The 24,788-nt window shown below is 47.4% G+C and overlaps 1 protein-coding gene and 1 long non-coding RNA gene across 3 annotated transcripts in view; both read left to right on the top strand.

Moving 5' to 3' along the window:
• LOC131481367 (uncharacterized) overlaps positions 1 to 24,788 on the top strand; it is a 322,287-nt gene that overhangs the window by 143,689 nt on the left and 153,810 nt on the right. The window lies entirely within an intron of this gene.
• On the top strand, positions 1,285 to 24,740 carry DCTN6 (dynactin subunit 6). 2 transcript variants are annotated; one of them, XM_058669851.1, is made up of 7 exons: positions 1,285 to 1,402; positions 4,504 to 4,568; positions 17,499 to 17,604; positions 18,816 to 18,904; positions 19,689 to 19,736; positions 21,310 to 21,452; positions 24,423 to 24,740. In XM_058669851.1, the coding sequence occupies exons 1-7, from the start codon at positions 1,380 to 1,382 to the stop codon at positions 24,423 to 24,425; spliced, it is 477 nt and encodes a 158-aa protein (XP_058525834.1). In that variant the 5' UTR covers positions 1,285 to 1,379; the 3' UTR covers positions 24,426 to 24,740. The 2 variants fall into 2 exon arrangements, with proteins under 2 accessions (XP_058525834.1, XP_012784562.2); XM_012929108.2 differs by lacking the exon at positions 24,423 to 24,740 and adding an exon at positions 23,752 to 24,334 and having other exon boundaries at positions 1,298 to 1,402.

The following is a 24,788-nucleotide window of genomic DNA, read 5'->3' as shown; positions in this document are numbered from 1 at the left end:
CCCAATCTTTTCATTTTCTCAGGCCAGTGTCTTTTGTACCATCAGCTGACGTCAGGTTTCATACAAACTCCTTATTCCCAAGGGGCTTGGGGAGGGCCCTTCCTAACTGCCAGTTAACCCTTCTAACTCCTCACAAGACCACATGCAGGACAAACGAAGCTCCTCTTGAGTATTTTAGCTAAATTAGCAAAAAAAAAAAAAAAAAAAAAAAACTGACTAACACAGCTAACACTTATGTTAGGCTCCAGCCAAGAGCAAAGGCTAAGAAAGATATGGTTCCTTGTTCTCCTATTGGGTCTTAGTCTACCGTAGTGACAGCAATGAAAGCAAATGCTGTCTGTTTTTAAGATTATTTTTAAAGAGTCTTTATTTATTTATTTTTCCGTAAGGCACACTGACGGACGAAGAGACAGAGAATTTTTCCATCCACTGCGTCACTCTCCAAATAGCTGCAACTGCCAGGGCTGTGCCATGCCGGGAGCTTCAGCCAGACTTGGGCCATCTTGGTGAATTAGCAGGCTCAGAAGTGGTCCAGGTGAGTCTCAAACCGGTGCCCAACCGGGAAGCTGGCACTGTTGCAGGTGGTAGCTTTAGGCACACAGCACAACGCCAGCTTTTTGGGAGGAACTCTGGGTGTCTGGGTATACTGTTAGTGGATAAAGGAACAATTAACTGCAGAGATGGGAAGTTTTTTTTTTTTTTTTGTAGGTTACTATTTTTTTAATTACATTTGATTTTATGGCATAGTTTCATAGGCTCTGGGATTCCCCCAGTCCCTCCCCGTGTCCTCCCCCATGGTGGATTCATCCACCTTATTGCAGTATTACAGTTCAAATCCAGTCATAATTCTTTCATTGCAAGCATGTACCATGCATAGAGTCCAGCATTTTATTGTCCCGATAAATGCAACAGCTTCTTGGGGAGACCATCTCTGATCTGAAGACAGAGCTGGCAGAATATTGGCCCGACCCATTAAAAGCCACAACTTAGCATCAACAACAGTTCAGAGATGGGAAGTTCTACAAATAGTTGGAGAAGCGGCGACCTGTGAGAGGGCACTTTTAAAGCGATGGGTTGATTATTCCAGGTCGCAGCAGGAAGAACGAAGTCTTAAGACAAATACAAAAACCAAAAAGACAAATACGAAACTGCGAAAAGCAATGAAACAGGACTCCAGGCCCCGCCCCCGGCCAGGCCCCGCCCCGCCCCGCCCAGGCCCCGCCCCGGCCAGGCCCCGCCCCGCCCCGCCCCGGCCAGGCCCCGCCCGTCGCCCCGCCCCTCGATCCATTCCTGCCAGGCCCTCCAGTCGCTCTTCGAAATCATCGGTCTACCCAGGCGGAGGTGTCGATCCCGGCTGCAATTGGATACCGGGCAGTAATATGGCGGAGAAGACGCAGAAGAGGTGGGTCGGCGCTGAAGTAAAAGCTTGTCTTCAGCTCTCTGCCAGGGCGGAACCCGGTCCTGCTCGCCAAAGGCGGACGCCGAGCTGGCGTCTTATCCCGGGCGCTTGGGCTTGGTGGTGCCGAAGGCCCGGGGCCTGGCGTCGCCTGGGCCGGGAGGGCTGAGAAGGGATGCGGATCCGTGCCGGGAAGGTGTTGGTTCCTCCGTCCTGGCCGCCCCTTCTCCAGCTGGCCAAGGATCTGCGCTTGAGGGCTCTTGGGCGGGATTGGCGGGGACAGCGACTGCTGCCCCTTCTCGGGCCGTCTGCGGGGCTGGGTGGGCCGTGTCCCCAGGGACAGCGTGGGACTGGGCCGGCCGTGTCCATAGGGACAGCGTGGGGCTGGGCCGGCCATGTCCCTGGGGACAGCGTGGGGCTGAGTGGCCGTGTCCCCAGGGACAGCTTGGGGCTTGGGTGGGCCGTGTCCATAGGGACAGTGTGGGCTTGGGTGGGCAGTGTCCCTGGGGACAGCGTGGGGCTGGGTGGCCCTTGTCAGCGTGGGGCTGGCCGTGCTAACGAACTGTAAATGTTGTGTAGAGTAGTACAGTGAGAATGAGAGACTGCCAAGTGAGTTTAGTAGGCCTGAGGTGACACCTCCTCTCCCAGCCCCATGTCCTGCGCTCTTTTCCCATTCTGGGATGCAGTGGGGTCCCTGAATGTTCGGATAGTGTAGTTGGTGTAGAGATGATTGCTGCACGGGGAGGCCTGTTGATGGGGACACGAGCTCTCCTAGATCTCTCTCTTGGACCTGAGGGTGAAGCAAGAGGGTGCCTGGGAGTCTGTCCTCTTCCCAGTCCCTGGAACATGTTGGACATCAACTGGTGCTCTTTCCCTAATGGGCAAGGCTGAGGGAATGGAATATCACACACTGCTCGCTTCAGTGGCACACGCACTACAACCGGAAAATTGCAACAGGAAGTAAGGCCTAAACTAGAGGTGTCAAGAGATGTGTTATGGGAGTGAAATGTGTTCTACCAAGGCGTAAGGGCCTACAAAGCTTGTGCATTTTAGTCCAAAATGATAACTGTACGTGGAGAATGTTAGGAATGGCTTTATAAAAGGTGGTCCCTTAGAGGCAGCAGCACCCAGTCGTCACAGAATAGCATCTGCGTCCAGGAAACTGAATTAACACTTTTTTTAAAAAAGGATTTTCTGTTTGTTTTAGCTTGAAAGAATCGCAGTGAAAAGGTGAGACGGAGAGAGAGATCTTCCATCCACTGGTTACTCCCCAGATGGCCTCAACAGGCAGAGCTGAGTCAGTCTGAAGACAGGAACCAGGAGCTTCTCTGGGTCTGCTGTGTGGGCGCAGCGGCCAAGCACTTGTACCATTGTCCGCTGCCTTCCCAGGCTCCTTAACAGGGAGCCAGACTGGAAGTAGAACAGCTGGGGACTCAAATTGGTGTCCATGTGAGATGCTGGCACCATAGGTGGAGGCTTAGCGTGCTCTGCCACAGTGCTGGCCCTTCAATTAACACTTAAAAAAGAGATGAATGCTAGGACAGTTCTGTTCCAGGAGTGAATTTTGCTTGAGGCAATCTCTGGTCTGAGTTTCCTCATGTGTAAAAGTGAAGCCTTGGAGCAGGTGGGGTTTTTCTGCTTGGTAATTCTGCTGTGTCTTTTTTTTTAAATTATTATTATTATATTTTAGATTTACTTATTTTATTGGAAAGGCAAATATACAGAGAGAGACAGAGGAAGATCTTCTGTCTGGTGGTTCACTCCCCAAGTGGCCGCAACCAGTGATCTGAAGCCAGGAGCCAGGAGCTCTTCTGGGTCTTCCACGTGGGTGCAGGGTCCCAAGGCTTTGGGCCATCCTCAACTGCTTTCCCAGGTCACAAGCAGGGAGCTGGATGGGAAGTGGAGCTGCCGGGATTAGAACTGGCATCCATATGGGATCCCAGCACATTCAAGGTGAGGACTTTAGCTGCTAGGCTATCGTGCTGGGCCCTGCTGAAGTTTTTGTTTCACAAGTTTTTCTTTCTCCTCTCAGTCAGTAGGAAGCCTAGGTATTTTCTGTGATTCTGACAGGTTGACTCTTGATGAGTTGCCTGGCAACTAACTTAGAATCACTGGTGGGATTTCATTAACTTCTGCCACACACGACTTCAGTGCCTGACAAAGTGATGGATACACAGGTAGCTGTGCACAGCCTTTGGTTGAATATAGACTCACAGATTCTTTATTTCTTTTCTTTTTGATACATATTCATCTTAGGGCTTTGAAAAGACTTTGCAGGGGCCAGCATTGTGGCGTGGCAGGTGAAGGTGCCATATGTAACACCGACATCCTGTATGGTACCAGTTTGAGTCCCATGGTTAGGCAGAAGCCAGGAGCCAGAAGCTTCATCCGGGTTTCCCCAGTGGGTACAGGTACCCAAGTACCTGGGCCATCATCCGCTGCTTTCCGAGGCAATGAGCAGGGATCGGAGCAGTCAGGACACAAACCGGTACTGGCGTTGCAGATAGCAGCTTAACTCACCCCATTGTAACACTGGTCCTGTAACAACTGTTTAGAAAGGAAACAGTACCAGGCTGTCATGTGGGGACTCCTACAAATATATTGCAGTGCTGAATCAATTCCTGGCCACTCCACTTGCAATTCGGCCTCTGTTAAGGTGCCAGAACAGCAGTCAGTGACGACTCAAGTGCTGGGGTCCCTGACCCTCAAGTAGAGGACCCAGAGGGAGTTTGGAGCTCCTTGCTTTGGCCCAGACAAGCCCCAGTTTTTGTTACCAGTTGGGCAGTGAACCAGCAGATGAAAGACCTCTCTCTTCCTCTCTCTCTCTCTCTCTGTCTCTCTCCCTTTGAAATGAATGAGGGAACAATACAGATATTAAAATAAAAACCCCACGGCTCTTTTCTTTTGGTATGTTTTAATGGCAGATCGCCTGTGCCTTCAGCCTCAGGGACAGTGTGCTGCTTGAAAGTGTTATACTGTGTTAAAACCTGACTGTCACAGTTAACCTTCCCTTTTCTTACCAATTTTTAAAACCTGCTTCAGGATAATTTCTGTAGCAATGTTTTCAGTGTTGCCCATGGTGAATGTAACTTTTTTTCTGCCTTCAGTGTGAAGATTGCCCCAGGAGCAGTTGTGTGTGTGGAAAGTGAAATCCGGGGAGATGTGACCATAGGTAAGAGTTTATTAGTGTTGCTTGTCAAGAACTGGTGAGGCTTAATCAATGTCAGTGCTTCTCCATAGAGATCACCCTTTGTGTCGGTATCACTAGTGTCCTGGTTTTGTTGAAGTAGTTCCTCCTACAAGTGTTTGACATTCTTAAAAGAAGATGCTGGGTGGAGGCTGGGTTTGGATTTCCATGTGGAATGCTGGTGATGCGGCATTGGAGTCATTCATTGGCTGAGAGGTGTCTGTCGGATGCTTGCCATGCGCCAGGACCAGGGACAGCCGTGAACACAGCTGACAAAGGCACTGCCTTCGTGCAGCTTGCATTTCTCTGGGTGGCCACAGCTAGAGTAGCGCGGCGAGTCCACAGAGCGGGCTTTGCTTGCTCCCTGCTGGTCAGCTGCTGGTCACCTTGGACAGATCCTGTCACCTCTCTGACCTTCATTTGCCCCGTCTGTGCCATTTTGTGTGGAGTCCAGTTCGGCAGCACGAGGCAGTGGCTTCAACAAGGACAGGGCTCTTGCCTCATCTCAGAAGTCTGGAGGGAAGCAGTTCAACTCTGATCAGTTGCGTGTCCAGCATGGAGCTCTGGCGTCATAGGTCTGAAAGTCGTGGTCCAAACACCAAGGGTCATTGTGGATGAGGAAGGTAAACAGTGGGCACGAAGGACCTTGGCCCAAGGCAGTCACCTGCCTTTAAATAGCCTTGCTGAGAGTCCCTCAGAGCCCCTCTCTGTGTCCCTGAGCTGTGACTTCATCTCATGGACACATCAAGCTGCAGGGAAGGTTGGGAAATGTCCTAGTTGGCTATATTGCTTTCTCTAACAGTATCAGGGTTCTTTTTGGAGGAAAAAGAAGCAAATGACAATTAACAGTTTTTATCACATGCAAAATCCTCCACATTTTCCTGAAAGAGAATTTTTTTTTCTATTAAAGAATTTCTTTAGGGAGCCAGTGTTGTAGAGTAGCTTATCAAGCCATTGCCTAAAGTGTCGGCATCCCCTGTGGACCCGGGTTCATGTCCAGACTGCTCCACTTCTGATCCAGCTCCCTGCTAATGGACTAAGAGAAGTAATTAGACCTGGGAGACCAGGATGGATTGTGAGGGCTCCTGGTTGCAGCCTGGCCCAGCCTTGGCCTTTGTGGCCATCTGGGGAAAGAGCTAGTGGAAGGAAGATCTCTCTCTCTCCCGCTCTGTCTTTGTAACTTTGCTTTTCAAAATAAATAGGTAAATCCTTAGAATAATAATAGCAATAACAATAGTTTCTTTAGTAGGAAAAAAAAAAAAAAGGAAAGTGTCATTTCTCCCCCTCCCCCCGTAGATTTCCAACCAGTTTTGGCACTGTATCTTAGATAATCAGCGAAGATTGTGCCAGGATTCTGGAACTTTGTAGAAAGCAGCCCCATTTCTTTTCAGTGTCGTACTAACTTGCTGTCATTTCTATTACCTCAACCACTTTCACCTTCTCCTGTGGAGAAATCATGAAGGCCACATATTTATCAATGTATTCTTCCACAGTCTTTCTGCCTGTTTCAGTTTCCTGTGTGTCCTTAGGGTTCTTATCAGGCGTCAAGGAGTACTGCTCAGCTCTTCCGGCTGGCGAGTACAAATACAGGAATAGAGTGAAGAGTGTCAAATGCCCCTCGCGTTTTAAGCAGTGAGTGTGTGATATTTGCTTTATGATAATAAAGTAGTCCAGATGTGTCTACACAGGTGTGTGTGTGTGTGTGTAGTCCAGATGTGTCTACTCATGTGCGTGTGTTTGCAGTTACCTCTGGTCATCGCAGACAGAGGAGCTGCCAGCTGGGGTCCCCTGTCTCACACAGGGACTTGGGGTGTCAGGGTTCAGCGCTCTCTGTCCTGTGTGCTGCTTCTCCCCCTTCTTTATTCCTGTTATCTCCCTGAATCTCCTAAATGCTCAGGTTATATCGGGAAATACAGGGTGTAAACCCCCTTTTTACCCAATGTTTGACCACCTGCTGTGTACCATTCCAATACTTAACAAGTAAAATGACAGTGCAACACATTTTTGGTCATGTATTATAACATAAGAAGTGAATATAAATTTTTTTTCTTAAAAAATTTACTTTATTTGAAATGAAGAGTTAGGGGCCTGGTGCAATGGCTCAGTAGCTAAATCTTTGTCTTGCATGTGCCAGTTCCTATTCTGGCTGCTCTAATTCTCATCCAATTCCCTGCTTGTGGCCTGGGAAAGCAGCCAAGGATGGCTCAAGGCCTTGGGACCCTGCACTCGCATGGGAGACCTGGAAGAAGCTCCTGGCTTCAGATCGGCTCAGCTCCAGCCATTGCGGCTGCTTGGGGAGTGAACCACCAGTGGATGGAGGGTCTTTCCATATCTTCATCTCTCTGTAAATATGATCTGTCTGCCTTTCCAATAAAAATAAATCTAAAAAAAAAAAAAGGAAAGATAAGAAATGCAGAGTTACGAGAGACACTAAGAGATCTTCCATTCACTGACTGCACATCCAGGCTTGGCCAGGCAGAAGTCAGGAACCTGAAACTTCATCCAGGTCTGGCATGAGTGGGCAGGGGCCCAGTTACTTGGGCCATCCTCTGGTGCTTGCCTAGGTTCATTCACAGGGAGCTTGATTGGAAGTAGAGCAGCAATGACTCAAATGTGTACCCATATGGGCTGCTGCAATTGCAGGAGGCTGCTTAACCCACTGCACCACAACATCAGCTCCTTTGATTATAAATTCCTTAAGAAAGAAATCTATAATGATTGAGGTTTGTCACAGGATAGTTCCAAGTTAATTTTTGTTTATTTATTGTCCTTTTAAAACAGTTTATTTTAAAGGCAAGAGACAATGAGGGAAAGACAAACGTCTGTGTGCTGCTTCACTTCCTATGTGGCCCTACTAGCCAGGTCTGAGCTAGCCAAATTCAGAAGCCAGGCACTCAATCCTGGTCTCCCGCATGGGCGGCAGGGTCCCCAGTGTTTGAACCACATCTGCTGCCTTCCCTGGCACATCAGTGGGAAACTGGGTGAGCAACAGAGCGCCTGGGCCATTCCTCTGTACTCTGAAGGAAATGCTGGTATCACGTACTGTGCCACAGCATCAGCTCCTGTTAAATTTATTTTTGACCTATTTTTTTAAAAAACAGAAGTTACAGGGCCAAGGGTGGCTACTGCCATTATTCCTGCAGCAGCAGGGGCAGCCAGCTTATGGGGGCCTGGGGATGCAGGCTTGCAGAGGGCCGGGGCATAGCACTGGCCCTGGGAGCTCATGTCCAGGCAGGCAGAGTGAGCCGGGGTGGGGTGGGATTTCTCCAGGTGCTTGGTCCTGGGCAGGGTGGGGGAAGGAGAGAACCCCAGGTTAGCACACTGGCCTGGTGGGCTGGCAAACCGGGCTTAGGAAACTTTGAATGTACCTGGATCTTGGGTGTGTGGAGGGATACAGTCCCAGGCCAGCACATATGCCATGAGTTGGAAGGCTGGGCTGGGGAGCCCATGTGCTCCTGGCCACAGGGAAAGTGCATTGATCAGGGAAAGGGGAGGCGGGAGAGGGAGAACTGCTGAGGGCGTGTGTTGCAGGCGAGGAATGACTTCTGAGGGACTCCCAATGACAAGGCCTCTGTACTTGCAGGTAAACAAGGGGACTGAGACAGAGGTTTGCAGGGCAGAGGCTGGAGAAACTTACTGGGTCAGACTGATGCACCAGCCCATGCGGGAGACCTCAGCTGGGCTAGTTACCATGGACCAAGGAGACTACCACTCACCACTGCATGCTAAGGGTTGGGCTGAGGGCCTGCCTGGCAGGGCTAGATCACAGTCCCTGCATGTGAGTGTCGGAACAAGGGACGGGTCACATTAGTCTGGGCCATGATACTAACCAACACGCGAGAGAGCCAGGTCTGGGGGCAAACTCTGTGGGGGATATCTGGGCTCACCCCTGTGAACTGCAGTTTCCACTGTTTTGCGTAAGAGCTCGGGGTAGTGACAGGTTGAGCTAGGCATGACCATGGAACTCTCTGACACTCATGGGTACTCATGAGGTTGGGAATGGGCCAGGCAGCTCCAGACTGCAGCACCCACAGGTGTACCCAAGAATAGGGTATGGGGCAGCTGGGCCGCAATATCCACTGGCTCATACTACGGCCAGAACAGAGTGGGCAGACTATGCTGGTAAGGGCCTAGCACCTGCTGGCACGTATGCAACCTGAGTCTAGGAGTGGGCCTGGTGGGAGAACTTGGGGAACTCCCCTAGTGGGTCATCACTCCCACTGGTGAACATGTGGTATTGGGCCTGGGTGTTGGTCAGGCCAGGCAAAATAGCTCCACCTATCAGCAAGTGTGTGGTATGGTTCTGGAGGGGGGCGGATGAGGCAGGACTGTGTCAGCTTTAGTCCACGACATGTATAGGAGACAGGCTGGAGTGCAGGTCCATGCCAGGCTAGACTATCACACCTACCAGCCTGCATGAGCGAGGGATGAGAGCAGAGTGGTCAGGGCTAGGCTACAACAGCTGCCAGCGCGAGTTGGGAGTTGGATCTGGCACAGCTGGATCAGGCAGCAGCATCTGATGGCAAAGGCTAAGACAGGGAATGAGCTATGCCAAGCTGGGTCAGAGCAACCACTGGCACATGCAGGATCTGTGGCTGGGAGCGGGCCTGGTTGGGGAGATAAGGTGATGCCCTGGCTGGGTTGTGGTTCCCATTGATGAGCGTGAGGGACAGAGTGGAGGCGGCAATCTGGGCTGGACAAGACTTTAGTGTCTCTTGGTATGGATGAGGACTGGGTCTGGTGTGCATCAGCCTTGGCAAGACTGCAGCACCTACTGATACCTGTGAGAGCCAGGGTAGGTGTAGCATGGACTGGACTAGGTCTCTGCGTGTGCTGAGACATGTGTGAGTTGTGTCTGGGTGGCTGGGCTGTAGCATCTGACAGTAAAAACTGGAATGGGTTTGAGCCAGTTGGGCAAGGACACTGTTCTTCCCAGGATGGGAGGTGGACTAAGTCAGTCTGGGCCAAGAACCCATCGGTGTACATGAAATCTGCCACTGGGAGGAGACCTGATAGAGGAGCTTGGGGAACTCCTCTGTCAGGACGCAGTCCCTTTGTAAGTGCAAGAAGCAAGGCTGGGAGCAGCGCAGACCAAGCCAGGTTATGGTACTCACCAGTATGCATGTGGGTCAGGTCTGGGGGCAGGTCAGGCTGGGCTAGTTCATAACATCCACTGGCAGATCTGAGAACCAGGATGGGGTGCAGACAGACTGGTTGAGCTGTAATACCAGCCAGTTCTCATTAGGGCCGGAACTAGGTGCTGGCTGGGCTGGGCAAGGCTGCAGCACCCACCAGCATGAGTTGCAGTGGGGGGGGCAGACCCGGCCAGGCCAGGCAACAGCACCTGCTGGCAAATACCTAGGTGAGACGGACCATGCCAGACTGGGCTGCAGCACCCACCAGCATATGTAAACTCATGGGTAGAAGGGTTCAAGCCTAGAAGAGAGGCTTCAGGGGGGCTCCCCTGCTGGGGCACTGTTTCTACAGGTGAGCATGAGAACTGGGATGGGGGCAGATCAGGCCAGGCAGGATTACAACACCTACTGGAGCTGGGTTAGCGGGAGAGCCAGGCTGGGTACCGATTGTATCCACTGGTGCATTCATGAGCCAGAGTAAGTGCAGGCTGGTTGGACTTGCCAAAGCAGCAGATGGCAGATACTGGGACTAGGGGCAAATTCAGTCAAACCAGACTGCAGAACCAGGACTGGTAATGGGCCCAGTAGGGAAAATGTGGGTACCTCACTGATGGGCTGCAGCTCCCACTGGTGAGCATTAGAACCAGGGTTGGGGGCAGGCCTGGCTAGACAGGTGATAGCACCCACCAGCATGAGTGTGTGCTGGAGAGTGGGGTTGGTTGGGTTGAGCTAGGCTTCAACGCCGATTGACGTGTATGAGAGCTGAATAGGATGTGGCAAAGTCTGGACCAGTCTGCTGCACAAACTGCTGCACAAACTGGCAAGAACAGGAGCCAGGGCTGGGGATGGGCCTAGTGGAGGTTATTGGGGATCACTCCAACTAGGCTGCAACTCCTGCTGGTATACACGAGGGCTAAGTGTGTAGGGGGCAGGGTTGGGCTGGGCTGCAGCATTCATAAGAGATGGCTGTAGACAGAACTGGCCCAGCAGTTGCAACTACCAGTGTGTGCGTAGGCTGATGTGGGGGACAGACGAAGGCAGACCCTATACTTGTAAGCCCACACAAGAGTCAAGTCTGGGGTCACTTCAGACAGGGTTTCTTTGGTGATCCCTCTAACTGCACCACTGGACTCAGAACTCCAACCATGGGGAAAATTGCAGGAACCATAGTCTGACTGGTAGAGTGCATGCATCAGAGCTGGTCCTCTTTAGGGGCTTAGACGGAGCAGTGGGCGGCATACACAGATGCACATAGAGGATATAGCAGTCCATTGGATCCTGCAGAGGATACCTGGTGCCATAACAGAGGAAGGAGGGCAGAACAAATTGGTCAGTAACTCCAGCCAAGCATTGACAGCAAATATCCAGTTGAACAGAGACTCTAAGGCGGACTGTGTCAGCCAGTGGACCTTGGAAGGATTCCCTCATCCTTGAATCAACGAGATGAACAGCATGTCAGAAGTATTAAGCTATCGAAACCACTTGAGCAGAAATTTGGAGCATGCGCCACACCGGGAACCCTGGGATGACACTGTGTGACCATTCCCCATCCCCGGGTGCTGGGGCAGTTGGGAGTCTGGCTGTGGCTTCTCCCCTTAGCTCTCCTCTTCCCCCAGATACAGGAAGAAGGAAAAGGAAAATGTGAAGCAATGGTCTCACCCTTTTCCCCTCATCCTCGACCCTTCCCACCCTAATGAGCCATGTAAACATCATCAAAAATAAAATTAGAAACAAGAAAAAAAAATGAAACAGAAGTTACCCAAATCACAGAGACAGCTCAATTATTAAGGAAAAGGTCCAGAAGAATATTTTGTCTTCCACAATTTTTATTTTAATTTTGTTACTTATAAAGATAAGAATTTTTGATAAAGATATTCTTTAAATAAAAAAGATATTCTTTATAAATTTTAAAGATAATTGTTATACAAATATAGAAATTTTCCAGAATAGGTATTCAGATAACCATCTGTGTTATTGTTATATTTGGTGCAAACTGTCTGTAATCTTTGGCCGTTTTTCATTTTTCTGAAGTAATAAATACATCAGACTAAAAATTTCCCGGGAATTAGGTAAAATTAAATCATAACTGGGGCCAACATTGTGGTGCAGTGAGTTAAACTTCCTCCTACAACAATGGTATCCCATATGTGAGATGGTTTTTATTGTTTTTGTTTTTATTTAATTTATCAGGATAATTAATCTTTTTCTCTTGTGCTATGCATAATGAAGATTAAGTAATAATTAATTGTAGCTTAGTTAATATTTTAATCTACTTGAAATGCAGAGTTAGATACAAGTCGATTTTCCATCTGCTGGTTCACCCCCCAAGTGGCAGCAGCAGCCAGGGCTGGGCCAGGCTGAAGCCAGGGGCCAGGGCATCATCCAGGCACATTAACCAGCAGCTGCTTCCCCGCTCCCCCAGCCGGCATAGGGATGCTGGCGTTAACCCTCTGCACCACAGTGCTGGCTGGCCTTGGTGGATGGACTTTCTCTCAGCATATTTTGTTTGCTTGCATCCTCCAGTCATTTCTACTGTTTTACAGAGTATTCCATCCTGAAATATTTTTGGAAGAAGTAATCTCTCAGATCAGTAGAGCTTTAACCCATTGCTCTGTTTTCCTGCAAATGCAGGCATTTGGCCTGTCCAAGACCTTAGGGCTTAGAAGCCCTCCCACACGGTAGGAGCTGTGCTGGAGCCCTCCGCCCCCACTGGGACTGTTGGAGATGATCCTCGGGAAATTGGAGCTCTGTGTTCATTCTACTCCTGGGATCAGTAAAGACGCTTCCCAGCAGGTCAGTTCAGTGTGTGAGCCACGCATCGTGTGCTGGAAAGCTTTGCTTTGAGAGCTGAAGAACGTTTTGGAAGGTCTTCCCAGCACACCAGTTCATGTCTGTTGTCTGCGGACAGCCCAGATTGCCAGCACTGGGATGGGCCTTGCCGAGGACGTTCGGTGAAGGCCGGGCTAGGCACCGCAGAGAAACCTGTGCTGGAGGTGCAGGTCCACTTAGCCTCTCCGCTGAGCGTTCACCCAGACCACTCCCCTTTCCTGCAGGCACCCTGTTCCTGCTTAGTGACTGATCTGAGGAAGAGGCATAGCCCAGGCTGCCCGTGCAGGCGTTGTAGCTGACAGTCAGGGCGTGGTGTCATTGTCAAGGGAGTTTGGAGCTTTTCAAAATGGCCTTTTAACACTTTGCTAGAGATTGCTTTCTCTAGCAAAGATAGAGAGGGAGAATGGCCTTTACCAAATGAGGACCATGGAAATTTGATGCAAGGAATGTGTTTCTGACTATATTGCATCACGCTCTGCCAACTGTTTAAGAAGCTAGCTCATCAGCCAGCTAGTGCAGCTCCAACTCTGCACACAGTTAGCCAAGCAAGGAGCTAAGGCAACAAGGATTTTGGCACATTTGGTTAAAAAAAAAAATAGACAACCAGAAAGAGCTCCAGGAAGGCTCGCACAGGCTTTAAAAACACAGACAAAAAACTGTGCGGTAATGTATTTTTAAAACACTTGAACCCCAATGCCCGTAAAGTGCTTGTGGCACGCAGAGGTGCGTGGATAAGCTGTGCCCACGCTTCAGTGCGCTATCACTCACAGTGCTGCACTCGCCAGCCCTCCCCTGCCTGTGCTCAGCCCTGAGCCCAAACAAAGCAGGGTCCTTCTCTGCAGTCACAACATTGCTTTAAGAAGATTACTTGAGGGGGTGGGGAAAAAATCACTTAAACAGAGTCTCATCCTGCCTTAAGTGTGTGTATGTCGGCTTCCCTCATGTTTGCCCCAAAAAGTCCTGTAAGAGGTTTGTGTGCATTTTATCACTGCCTGTAATACCTGCTTATTTTGTAAAACTAGTTATGGAAAACATGTTTATTAATCCTTGTATCATCCTGTGATACTTTGACCTTTTGGTTAAAAGCAATCGTGACCCTGTTTCCTGAGTAAAGGGGAGAAAGTAGTCCTTTTCTTTCTGTTTTTTTTTTTTTTTTAAAGCAGAATTATTATATGAAAAAATTTGACCATTTTGGCCTGGAGGACCTGTTGTTTGAGGATGCTGCCAGCAGGTGATGCTGGTGTCTAAATAGCAGGTCTTTTTGTTTTTGTTAAGATTTATTTAGTTTTATTGGAAAGGCAGATATACAGAGAGGAGGAGAGACAGAGAGGAAGATCTTCCATCTGATGATTCAGTCCCCAAGCAGCCACAACGGCTAGAGCTGAGCCAATCCGAAGCCAGGAACCAGGAGCTCTTCCGGCTCTCCCATGAGGGTGCAGTGTCCCAAGGCTTTGGGCCGTCCTCGACTACTTTCCCAGGCCACAAGCAGGGAGCTGGATGGGAAGCAGGGCTGCTGGGATTAGAACTGGTGCCCATATGGGATCCCGGCGTGTGCAAGGTGAGGACTTGAACCACTACGCTATCGCACCGGGCCCAATTGCAGGTGTTTTAACCTAAACTGCTGTTTGGCCTCCCGGTAGAAGGCCCATAATAATTAGCACTTTTCCAGTTATTTATTAAACAGTATTATAAATGGTAACAGTAAGTAATTTATTTATTATAATAATAATAATGCATCTCTATAAACTACCTAAGAAATTATTCTTCAATGTTGTGTGGAATATTATGAGACACTTAAAAAAATAGATTTATTTTTACTTGAAAGCATTGTGGAGAGACAGAGGGAGAGGGAGGCAGAGAAAGGTTTTCCATCCATTTGTTCACTCCCCAAATGGCCACAATGGCCAGAGCTGGGAGTTGGGAACTTTTTCTTCTGGGTCTCATGTGGGTGCAGGATCTTAAAGCTTTGGGCCATCCTCTGCTGCTTTCCCAGGCCACAAGCAGGGAGCTGCTAAGACAGGAAGCGGCACCCATATGGAATGCTGACATTGCAGGTGGAAGATTAACTTACTATGCCACAACATTGGGGCTGGCGATTTAATTTAAAAAAATAATTATACATATGTGTTGGAGTTTTTATGTGATAAGTATGGATTTCTTATGTCATATGTGAGAGGGAGAAAGGGACATAGTAGTTGTTGTCAAATGTATGCTTTAGAGGAACTGTTAAAGAAGTGCACGGGACCCAATGGTCCCTTGGTCTGACTAATCCGTCCTCCAGCAGCTCCGGGGAAGCTCTGTTTGTTGGGGGCTGCGGCCATGTGAGGGCCCGGAGCCCCGCCTGCTGACTGGACATCGGTCCGGGAACTGCTTGCTGCCAAGGCCGAGATGGTCACTTGCTCCTGCCCAAGATACTGTAAAGCCAGTTATGGAAAACATGTTTATCAGTCCTGGTATTATTCTGTGATCCTTTGTCCCTTTGGTTAAAATCAGTGATGACCCTGCTTTTGAGTAGAGAAGGAAAATAGTCCTTTTTCTTCTGTTTTTTAAAGTAAAATTATTTTCTTTTTTTGCAAAAGCTACTGGTGAGGTCTTGGTGGTGAATACTGCTGGTCCCAGACTCTCCCCCTGGAGCCTGGCTTGGCCATCTCACCTCAGTGAGGAAGGTTGTGCAGTTCCCGTGTGTGTGTGTGTGTATGTAGGTGAGGACGTAGGCCTCTGCGTGACAGAGCCCAGCGGCTGACCTCTCCACACCAGGCCTGCGTGCCAGCCGAGGGCTCAGGATGAAGAGCCTGAAGCAGACGATCACGTGGCTTGATCCCAGGACATGCTGAACATGGAGTGTAAAGCTGGGCTTGTACTCTAAGCTGCAGATTTCAATGGATTCATGCAGCTGCAAGACTTAGATAGTTTTTTACATTTCAAAGGCATCCTGTCCTTTTCAGTAGTGTGTGCCACTTCTCCAATATTAAATATGCATCACTAAGGGATCTATTGGTTGAGCAAATGATGATACAGCAGTGTGCTATGAGATGCTTTTCAGTATAAGTTCACATGGAAAAATCCTGAAAACTGCAAATTATAGAATAAGTGTTGTTCTTGGTTTTAAAGTATGCCCTTGGAATGTGTGTTTTTCACTCCACAGTTGTATTTATCTTTGAGCTTTTTAATGAGACATAGATGGGTGGTGCTCAGTATGGAGGCCTGCAACATGGAACCCAGACTTCCAGGGATGTTATCTCTGGGATAGGAGTGGACTCTTCCCTTTTCACTTTCTTGGAAATTTTTATAATAGGGACCCAGGTTCTGGAGCCATTATCTGCTTTTCCAGGATGCATCCTGGGATGGAAAGTGGCATATCTGAGACTTGACTTGCCAATTCCATATGTATTGTTGACGTCCCAAGTGGTAGGTCTCTTTTTTCTTTTTCCTTTTTATTTATTTATTTGAAAGGCAGAGTTACGGAGAGAGAGAGATCTTCCTCACTGGTTCACTCCCCACATGGCCATAATGACCAGAGCAGGGCCACGCCAAAGCCAGGAGCCTTCTCCCGGTCTCCCACATGGGTTCAGGAGCCCATGCTCTTGGGCCATCCTCTGGCGGTTTTCCATTAGCGGGGAGCAGGGGACTCAAAACCGCATCCATCTGGCATTGCTGGTGCTGTAAGTAGAGCCTTAGCTTGCTATGCCAGAGCTCTCCTCCCGCACAACTCTCTGCCCCCATCACAATGTTCACCTTCCATGAACTGTGAATTACCCTTATATATGTGTGCATGAATCCATGAATATGTGTGTTTCCTAAAAGTATGCATGTTCACCCATAAGGTCAATGTGCGAAGCTTCCCAGGGAACTCTGCTAACCTCTTTCCTCCCAAGTTCTTGTATTACAAGTAGAATTTGCCTGGGGGATTTGACTTTTAACAGCTAGGATTCGGGGAGCCAGAGGTGACTGAGAAATACCACAGCTGCTTTTGTTATTTCTTCCCAGGCTGTGCATCCTGTTTTAGGTCCCACCCTCTTAATCAATCTTCTGCTTTTCACTGTCAGGAAAAGAATAAGCTGCACGGAGGGTGCTTTCAGATGCTCTGGGCACCAGGCAAACCTCCTTGTTAATTTTCATGCATTTGTGACTGGGTGTGGAGCACCCTGGTTTCCTAGATAAGCTCAAAAGTGCAAAAATAGCCTGTACTCTTTTTACTTTTCCGCATAACATATAGCTCTGCATCTTACCTGTCACAGTAAATGATGATTATTGAGTAACTGCTGTATACAATGAAATACTGGCTTTCAGGGAGAGTGTCACCTTCCTGACCTTCCTCCCCACCTTCCATCAATACTTGTCTGTCCACCCTCACTTTCAGACTGTTATTTCCTGCTCACTTGCCGACCAATAAAAATAGTCTTGGTGTTGAGAGGAGAGAGAGGTGGGTGTTGGAGAGAGGCTAAAAGGAGGATATGTTTTTCCCGCTGGTGGTTTGGTTATCACCAAAACACTAAGCCTGCGGGCAGATAGCAGCAACTGGGGAGGGAGTGTGTGAGCATTCCAGGGCCTCCCGGGGCGCTGGTGCAGTGCCGTGGACATGATGGAGCCTGCAGCATCCCCTAGCACTCCCCACTCCAGGGATCCTGCCAGCTTCTCGGGAAGAGAAGGCAGAGGACTCAGCCTTCGCACTCCCGCCTGCAGCACCCTCGCCTGTGCCCCCTGCAGGCCTGCCTCCTTCACCTGAGATCACAGGCACATTGGAGCTGAGAGCCAGAGCCGTCAGCCCCTTGTGCCTATGTCATTTCCCTCGCCTCGCTGAAGCTTTGGCACTAACTATTGCTGGTAACAGCCAAGAAGATACTGTTTGTAAAGAACCAACATGGTGCCTGGCATACACTTAGAAAATGTTCCTCCCGCAGCCTCTCCCACCCTCTAGCATACGAATCTTCTCCAACCCTGTTTCTAACAGGACCCAGGACAGTGATCCACCCCAAGGCGCGGATCATTGCCGAAGCCGGGCCCATAGTGATTGGGGAAGGCAACCTGATAGAAGAGCAGGCCCTCATCATAAACGCGTGAGTACGAGCCTCCCAGCTGCCCCCACCACAGGCTCCGGAGGTGCCCTGCACACAGCTGGTTAGCGAGCTGCTCCTAGGCAACATCTGCAAGGCCCACTGCTTTAGAGAGGCATTAGGATCTTTGTCAGCACGTTATGTGGCAACCCTAAAACCAGATGGAGTGGAAGGCTCCAGGTGAGGGAGCTCGTGGGTGGCCTGATCATCCTCATTGCCTCTCCCCCTCCAGCCTGCATCTCCCCACCCCCGCATCTCCCCACCCCTGCATCCTCCCAGTACCCTGCCGACCACGCAGAAGAGAGTGCCTGGTTGACTCTCGATTTGGGCAGAAACTACACACGGGAACTTAACCAGGACACATGTTTCCAAATGTTCTGCATGGGTAACACCCACAATTGTATTTGAAAAATTGGAGATTTAAAAACCATATGAGTGATTTTTAGACTGTAGAGGCATAAATTAGTGAGATATTGGAACACATACATGACCTTAGGAGTCAGACTGTCATGTGATTTCTACAAGCATGTATGAGTCTTTCTAGATAGAATTTGGCAGGCAATTCAGGCTTATACCTAATTTATAACAGCAATGTATGGAATTTTTAAGATCTTGGGAAAATATTTAACTATGATAAGAAGACAGACTTGTTTTAATGCTTATCTAGGCTTTGGGAGTTACTTTTCTAAAAACACGTGGTGCTTTTGATGTAAGTCAATTAACAGGGGTTACTCTGCAGTAGCTCAGCTGTCAGATAAAGCACCGTTTCGAATAGCTGCCTGCTTTTAGCACATGAACATTTACTCTTCCACATATTTCAGCTACTACCTAATGAAATAATTGTTTTATGTGCTTATCTATTTATACTTCACAATCTCAAATGATTATAAATGTTGGAAAGTTTCAAGGTTAGATGAGATTTTTATTCCAGTTCATCAGGTGAAAAGTGTAGCCAGTCTGTTGTCCCCTGGCCTTGGCGTGTCGACAGCGAAGGCAGGCTGTCCTCACAGGCCTGTGACTTGCTCACATTTCATGAGCTGCTTTCAATGCAGAATGCAGACTTCTCCAGTCCCGGTGGTACATGACTCACTTGGATGAAGAAATCATTTAGAAGACTTCTAGATCAAGTGGAGAGCAATGACCAGATTCTCAACTGGACGGAAAATCTGTTGTTATGCTACTGACATGTTGGTGTTTTGTCTTTTTTCTTACAGGTACCCAGATAACATAACTCCAGATACAGAGGATGCAGAACCCAAGCCGATGGTCATCGGCACCAACAACGTGTTTGAAGTTGGCTGTTGTATCCTGTGCGATAATCTGGGATAAAACATCCAGGGCTCCCCAACTCAAAATGGTCATAATTGACCTACCAAGTAGATTTGTAATGTATGCCTCAGTTATAGTCTAAAACTTAGGCCGGCCAGCCCTTGCAGCAGATCAGTCTCTGCAAACTCAGCAAAGTGAGCCCTGCATGCGGTTGGCTAGCAGCACATGCACCTTAGGCTCAGTGTGGGGATGGCCTTGCTGCTTGTGCTGGAAACGCCTTGCGCTGCCAGACAACGAGGGCTCAGCAGCAGGAGACTTGGAGCGGTGACCCTGGCTTCCAGCCTGGTTTCAGAACCACACTTTGTCCGTCTGCTTCCTACGTGGTGTGCTGATATTCCCTCTGAGAGTTCGCTACTTCATCTGCTTGGTTTTCTACTCCAAGAAAAGAGTAAAATCTTTTTGTGGTGTTTGTGGAACTATGACATTTAACAGGAAATGTTTGTAGAAAAAAAAAAACATCTAAATGTCAACAATAGCAAAGTGTTTGAATTAACTAATCTACAAGCCTACAGGAAATAACCAGGGCCTTTAAACAGTCAATACAAATTAATTTTCTGTAAGATTTTAAGAACTTGGACTAATGCTTGCCAAACTGAGTCAGCCAAGTAAATTATAACAGAGTTATACACAGAGTTCTGACCAGGTGAGCCCCCGGGGCCTTGCGTACCTTGCTACCCCAGTGTTAAACTGGGACACAGTGTGTAAGTAGTGAAGGAAGGTTAACACCTTCTCAGTATTTGCTTAACTCCAGCTCACAGATTCCCAAGCTATGAAGATGGGGGACAATAATGTCATTGAATCAAAAGGTAAGCCGTGGTCAGAACTGTATTATCAAAGTGATTAGCTCGTTTCTCTTTGCGGTAACTGGAAAAAACACAAGTGCAGAATCTGGCAAGATGGCAGCCTTGGACACGGTGACCATAGATGTCACAGATGATTTTTTGTCTCTAACAAAGGGAATCTGGTCATGTGACTAAATCAAAACGTTACCTGTGTACATTTAAGTCAGAATCAAACAGTGAAGTTCAAATAAAGTATTTGAAACCAATTCCTACTAAACACTAGTTTCCATGGCATTTTAATTGGTAAGTATTATAACATTTTAAAAAGCACAGTCTCTCTAGCAGTTTGCTTTCTTTAATCTAAAGGCCGGTTTACCCTAGCTGACAAGAAACAAATGTAACGGGAGCAGGTGTTCAGCATAGCAGTTAAGGTGGCACTGGGTCCGCATCCCTTATCAGAGTGTCTGCCTGGAGTCCCAGCTCCACGTCACATCCAGCTTCCTGCTAATGCGAGCCTTGAAGGCAGCAGCTGCTTGCTCAAGCCCTCGGGTCCTGGCCACCCGCATGACAGACTTAGACTGAATCCTAGGCTTCTGGCTTTGTTGGGTGCAGTCCTGCTATTGGGGGAATTTGAGGAGTGAACCAGCAGATGGAAGATCTCTGTTGCTTAGCTTTGTCTGTGTTTCAAATAAAATGTAAGTAAATAAATTTTAGAGAGAAATGCATGTGTCACAATTGGGCCAGGAAAGGATCTTCTGAAGTCTCCAAACTCTTTTTTTTGAAGATGTATTTGTTTTTATTTGAAAGACAGATTTGTAGGAGGAGAGACAGAGAAATCTTTCATGTGATTCACTCCCCAGATGACCCCAACAGCTAGAGCTGAGCCAATCCAAAGAGCTGCTTCTGAGTCTCGCACATGGTTCCAGGGTCTCAAGGCCTTGAGCCATCTTCCACTGCTTTCGCAGGCTGTAAACAGGGAGCTGGATGGGAAGTTGAGCAGCAGGAACACAAACTGGTATCCGCATGGCATGCTAGAGCTTGCAGGGGGGAATTAACCTGTGGAACTACCACGCTGACCCATCACCAGCACGCATGCAAATGAACTCCAGAAAGAACCTGAATGGTGACACTTCTTACAGAATGGTGGTTTTGCTTTCTTGATCCTGGTTGGCATGAAAGAAGTAAAAACACATTTTGTTAATCTACTTAAGGCTTTTATCTTAATTCGGACTCCCAGGCATCATCATTGACATTTTCTATGCATTGGGTGATTACTGTGAATCTGACTTGTGTCCAGCGCTTCACATTTATTATCCCATTTATTTTTTGAAGTAAAATGTGAAGTGCCCTGGTTTCCATTTTGTCAGTGTGCGAGCTCAGAGCTCTTCCAGCCTCTTGTCCGAGGTCACAGAAGTTGGCAGCAGAACCCTGCTGTAAATCCAGCTGACCATGGGCTGTTCTTCCTTTCTTTCTCCTCACACATTCAGAGCTGAAGTGTTTGCTTTAATTTTTTCTGTAAGGCAAGTCTGCAGTTTTAATCATAAGTCATCTTAGAAAAGCATTTGATGTCTTCAATTGCAAATCTGTTTTCCTGTAGCCTATGTAGGTAGAAATGTCATACTGACAAGTGGTTGCATCATCGGGGCCTGTTGCAACCTAAACACTTTTGAAGTCATCCCGGAGAACACGGTGATCTACGGTGCCGACTGCCTCCGTCGGGTGCAGACCGAGCGACCACAGGTACTAGATCTTCCCGGCCCAAGGGGTTCCGGGGCAGCAGCTTGGCTAGCAGGTCAGCCACCAATGTCAGAGTGCTTGGATTCATGTCCTGCTCTGGCTCCTGGTTCTGGCTACCTGCTAATGTGTGCGCTGGAAGCTGGCAGGTGATGTCAGGCAGTGGGGTCCCAGGCAGCCCTGTAGGAGATCTAGGTTGGTTTCCTGACCCTGGCCATTGCAGGCATCTGGGGAGTAAACCAGCATATTGAACTTTGTGTTTGCATCTCTGTCTCTCTTTCTTCCTTTTTCCCTCTCTCCCCCTCCTTTCTGCCTCTCAAATAAAAATAGTGGTTTTTTTCCCTGCTAATTTTTCCACATAATCACATAATAGTCTTTCTTTGGGGGATGCCTCAAGAGTTTATTTCTTGCTCTGTCCCCCTGGCCTGGCCAGCCCAGGCTCTACACATAATAATCTTAATGAGGAACAAGTTCTTTATTTAAAAAGCAGATGACTACAATAAAAAAGAAATATTCCTAAGAGCAGGATTTTAATTCTTCTGTGATTGGGTTAATATCAGATATATAAACATGGCTGATGATGGCAAGTTGGTCAAGAGGAGAGCGGCAGAGGGAGCTTCCTGCTCTCATGCGTGTTCACAGAAGATGCGTCCCCACAGCGCATCACACACCATGCCAGGTTCCCTTCTTCAAGTCCCATTCTTCAAAGGTGACAGATGACCTCGGGTCTGTTAGTTTATTAATATTACAACTCGATAGTAAATTCCAGCTTATAAATTGCACAACTGTATGGATATTTTCCTGGAGTATTAGAAATGATTCTCTCCTAAAACGGCCAAGAACAATAAAGAGTAAATAAATGAAGTCTCATGTTGGAGTGATGAAAAAGGTAGCACGCTGGGCGTTTCCTTTGGTTGGCCCACGCGCTGTCTGAGGGGCTTCCTGAAAGTGATGCAGCAGTGGAATTGGAAGACACGTTTACTTTGATACAGAAAGTGGAAAGCAGTGCCTACAAGGGCTACCCACAAAGCTCCTGGGAAAACTGCGTGGACGTCAAGGTGTTTGTGCGGTAATGAACCCGCCTCTTCAGTCCATTTGTCTAAAAGTTTTTGAAGTACCCACCTAGATTCCTTTAGCCTTTCAGCTGCCTTTCCGTCCTGCAAAGGAAAATATTTTCAAGATACTTATGCTTGACTCTGGTTCTGAGGCATAGCTTCTGAGATGTTAAAACTCCAGTTTTGTCTGGGTTACTCTATTTCTATTATGTTTGGCTTATTATTGTTGTTATTATTAAGAAGCATTAGTTATCTAGACTAAAAAAATTAAGGACAAATTCGGTGATTTTCTTTTGCTTTCTACCTCACAGCAAACACGTTTGAAGAGGGGGAAAAGGAAGCTGGGGTTAGGGAAGGAAGGTTAGAACCAGATGAGTGAGGGCATCAGAAGTTTATTTTTTACTGGTGGCAGTGCTATTCTCCAAACTGTACTGATCACAAGGCTTACATAGAAGTCTTTATTAAAAATAGGGAGTGTCCAGGCCTATGGAATCACAGTGGCTAGGCCAGGCTCTTAAATCATATTTTCCCAGCTTCCCTGAGCTTTACAAGAAGGAGCAGAGTAAAGCTGGTACGTGCAGAGGGAAGACCAGACGAGTCCGCCTCAGCCAAGTGCCTCTGAAGGTCGTGTAGGAAGTAATGCACTCTAGTGTTTAACCTGTGTGGCCTTCTGGAATTGGAAGTTTTTAACATTTTGGAAGCCAAGATGAAATCTCCAAAAGCAAATATGAAAACTGATTTCTCTGTAGATTTTATGTAAAAGAAAAACAAAACAAAACAACATTTTGCTTTGTCTTTTTATCAGAGTTTAAAAAGAAACCCAGGAAGGCAAAAACAAGTCCCATTTCTTCCTGACACCTTTGTTTTTTATTTGTTTGTTGTTTTTTGCTTTCTGCTAGTCAATCTGAATTATGTTTTTTGTTTTTAACAAAAAATATTTACTTATTTTGAGACTTACAAACTGAGCGAGGGAGACATAAAGGGAAAGAAAGATCTCCTGTCTTCTGGTTCACTCCGCACATGGCTGAAACACCCAGGACTAGGCCAGGAGGAAGCCAGGAGCTCATGCAGGTCTCCCAGTTGGGTGCAGGAGCTCATGCGTTTGGGCCACCTGCCACTACTTTCTGTGGCACATGCGTAGGGTGCTGGTTTCCAACTCCAGCCAGTGTCCATGTGGGATATGGGTGCTACAGGCAGTGGCTTAAACGGCTCTACCACAGTGCTAGCCACTAAGGATCTAATCTTTCTAGCCCCAGACACTGCAGCTGGATTTCTTGATGAAAATCTTGCCAAATTACCACCACCTAAAGAAGACTATGAAAGGAAGCTCAACTCCAGTCAAGAACTGAGACGATGTGCGTCATCCATGTGTCCGTCTTGGACAGCTGCGACCAGAAGGAACCACAGTCTCTAGACACTCTTAATGGCTCACACAATAATACCTGTTGACTTCATTTTGTAGGATTGAGTCAGAAAAGAAACGAATGGATTTTTGTTTTAACTGTTGTCTATAATTTATATGAAGTGTTTTATTTTCCTATATCCTTGCTGCTTTTCATATAATTTACATATTTAGTTATCTCTTTGCTATATAAGATGTTGACCACAAATTTTGGTTATGTGAAAGACTGCCCCATGGTATAAAAAAAAAAAAGGAGGGGAGGGGAGAGGGTGGAGGGTATTTAACTCTAGCCTAGCTTACACTACACTGAATCAAACATGCTGAGGACAAGACTTGCAGGAGAATAGTTTTGCTACTCATTACTATAACCAAAAATCGCTGTCTTCATTTTCATTGTGAGCTGACTATTAAAACTACTGTGTTTACCTTTTTCTCTTGTGGATGTGTAACTGTTTAATGGGAAGTTTCATCAGCTGTTAATTTAGACTGTGTTTTAAAACATTTTTTTTTTCTTCTTAGTAAAATGAAAGTAATCAAGGAAAGCCACCTTCACTAAGATAAAAATTCAAAAAGAATGACTTCTGATCAAAAGGACAAGTAAGTGAGTGGTTTTCTGAGGTTTCTGACAATGAAACTCAAATGTCAGTTTATGAAATTATTTGGCATATTCATGACTCCTGATATTGAACTTACTATAATTCCATATATTTAATTACACAGAATAAATATGATTAGAGAGGCAAAATGTTGCTGATTTTATTGTGATTAAAATATTTGAAAAATTTGCACAACTTTTGAATCAGAAGATACTAGGTAACAAAGTGTATGTAAGATGTAAAATGTAAAGGTGTTTTCTCAAAAGTTTAATTTTAGGTATGGAAAATT

The sequence above is a fragment of the Ochotona princeps genome, chromosome 11 (assembly GCF_030435755.1).
Source record: "Ochotona princeps isolate mOchPri1 chromosome 11, mOchPri1.hap1, whole genome shotgun sequence".
NCBI classification, from domain to species: Eukaryota; Metazoa; Chordata; class Mammalia; order Lagomorpha; family Ochotonidae; genus Ochotona; species Ochotona princeps.
The sequence above is the reverse complement of the archived record's forward strand: the minus strand, read 5'-3'. Positions and strand labels throughout refer to the sequence as shown.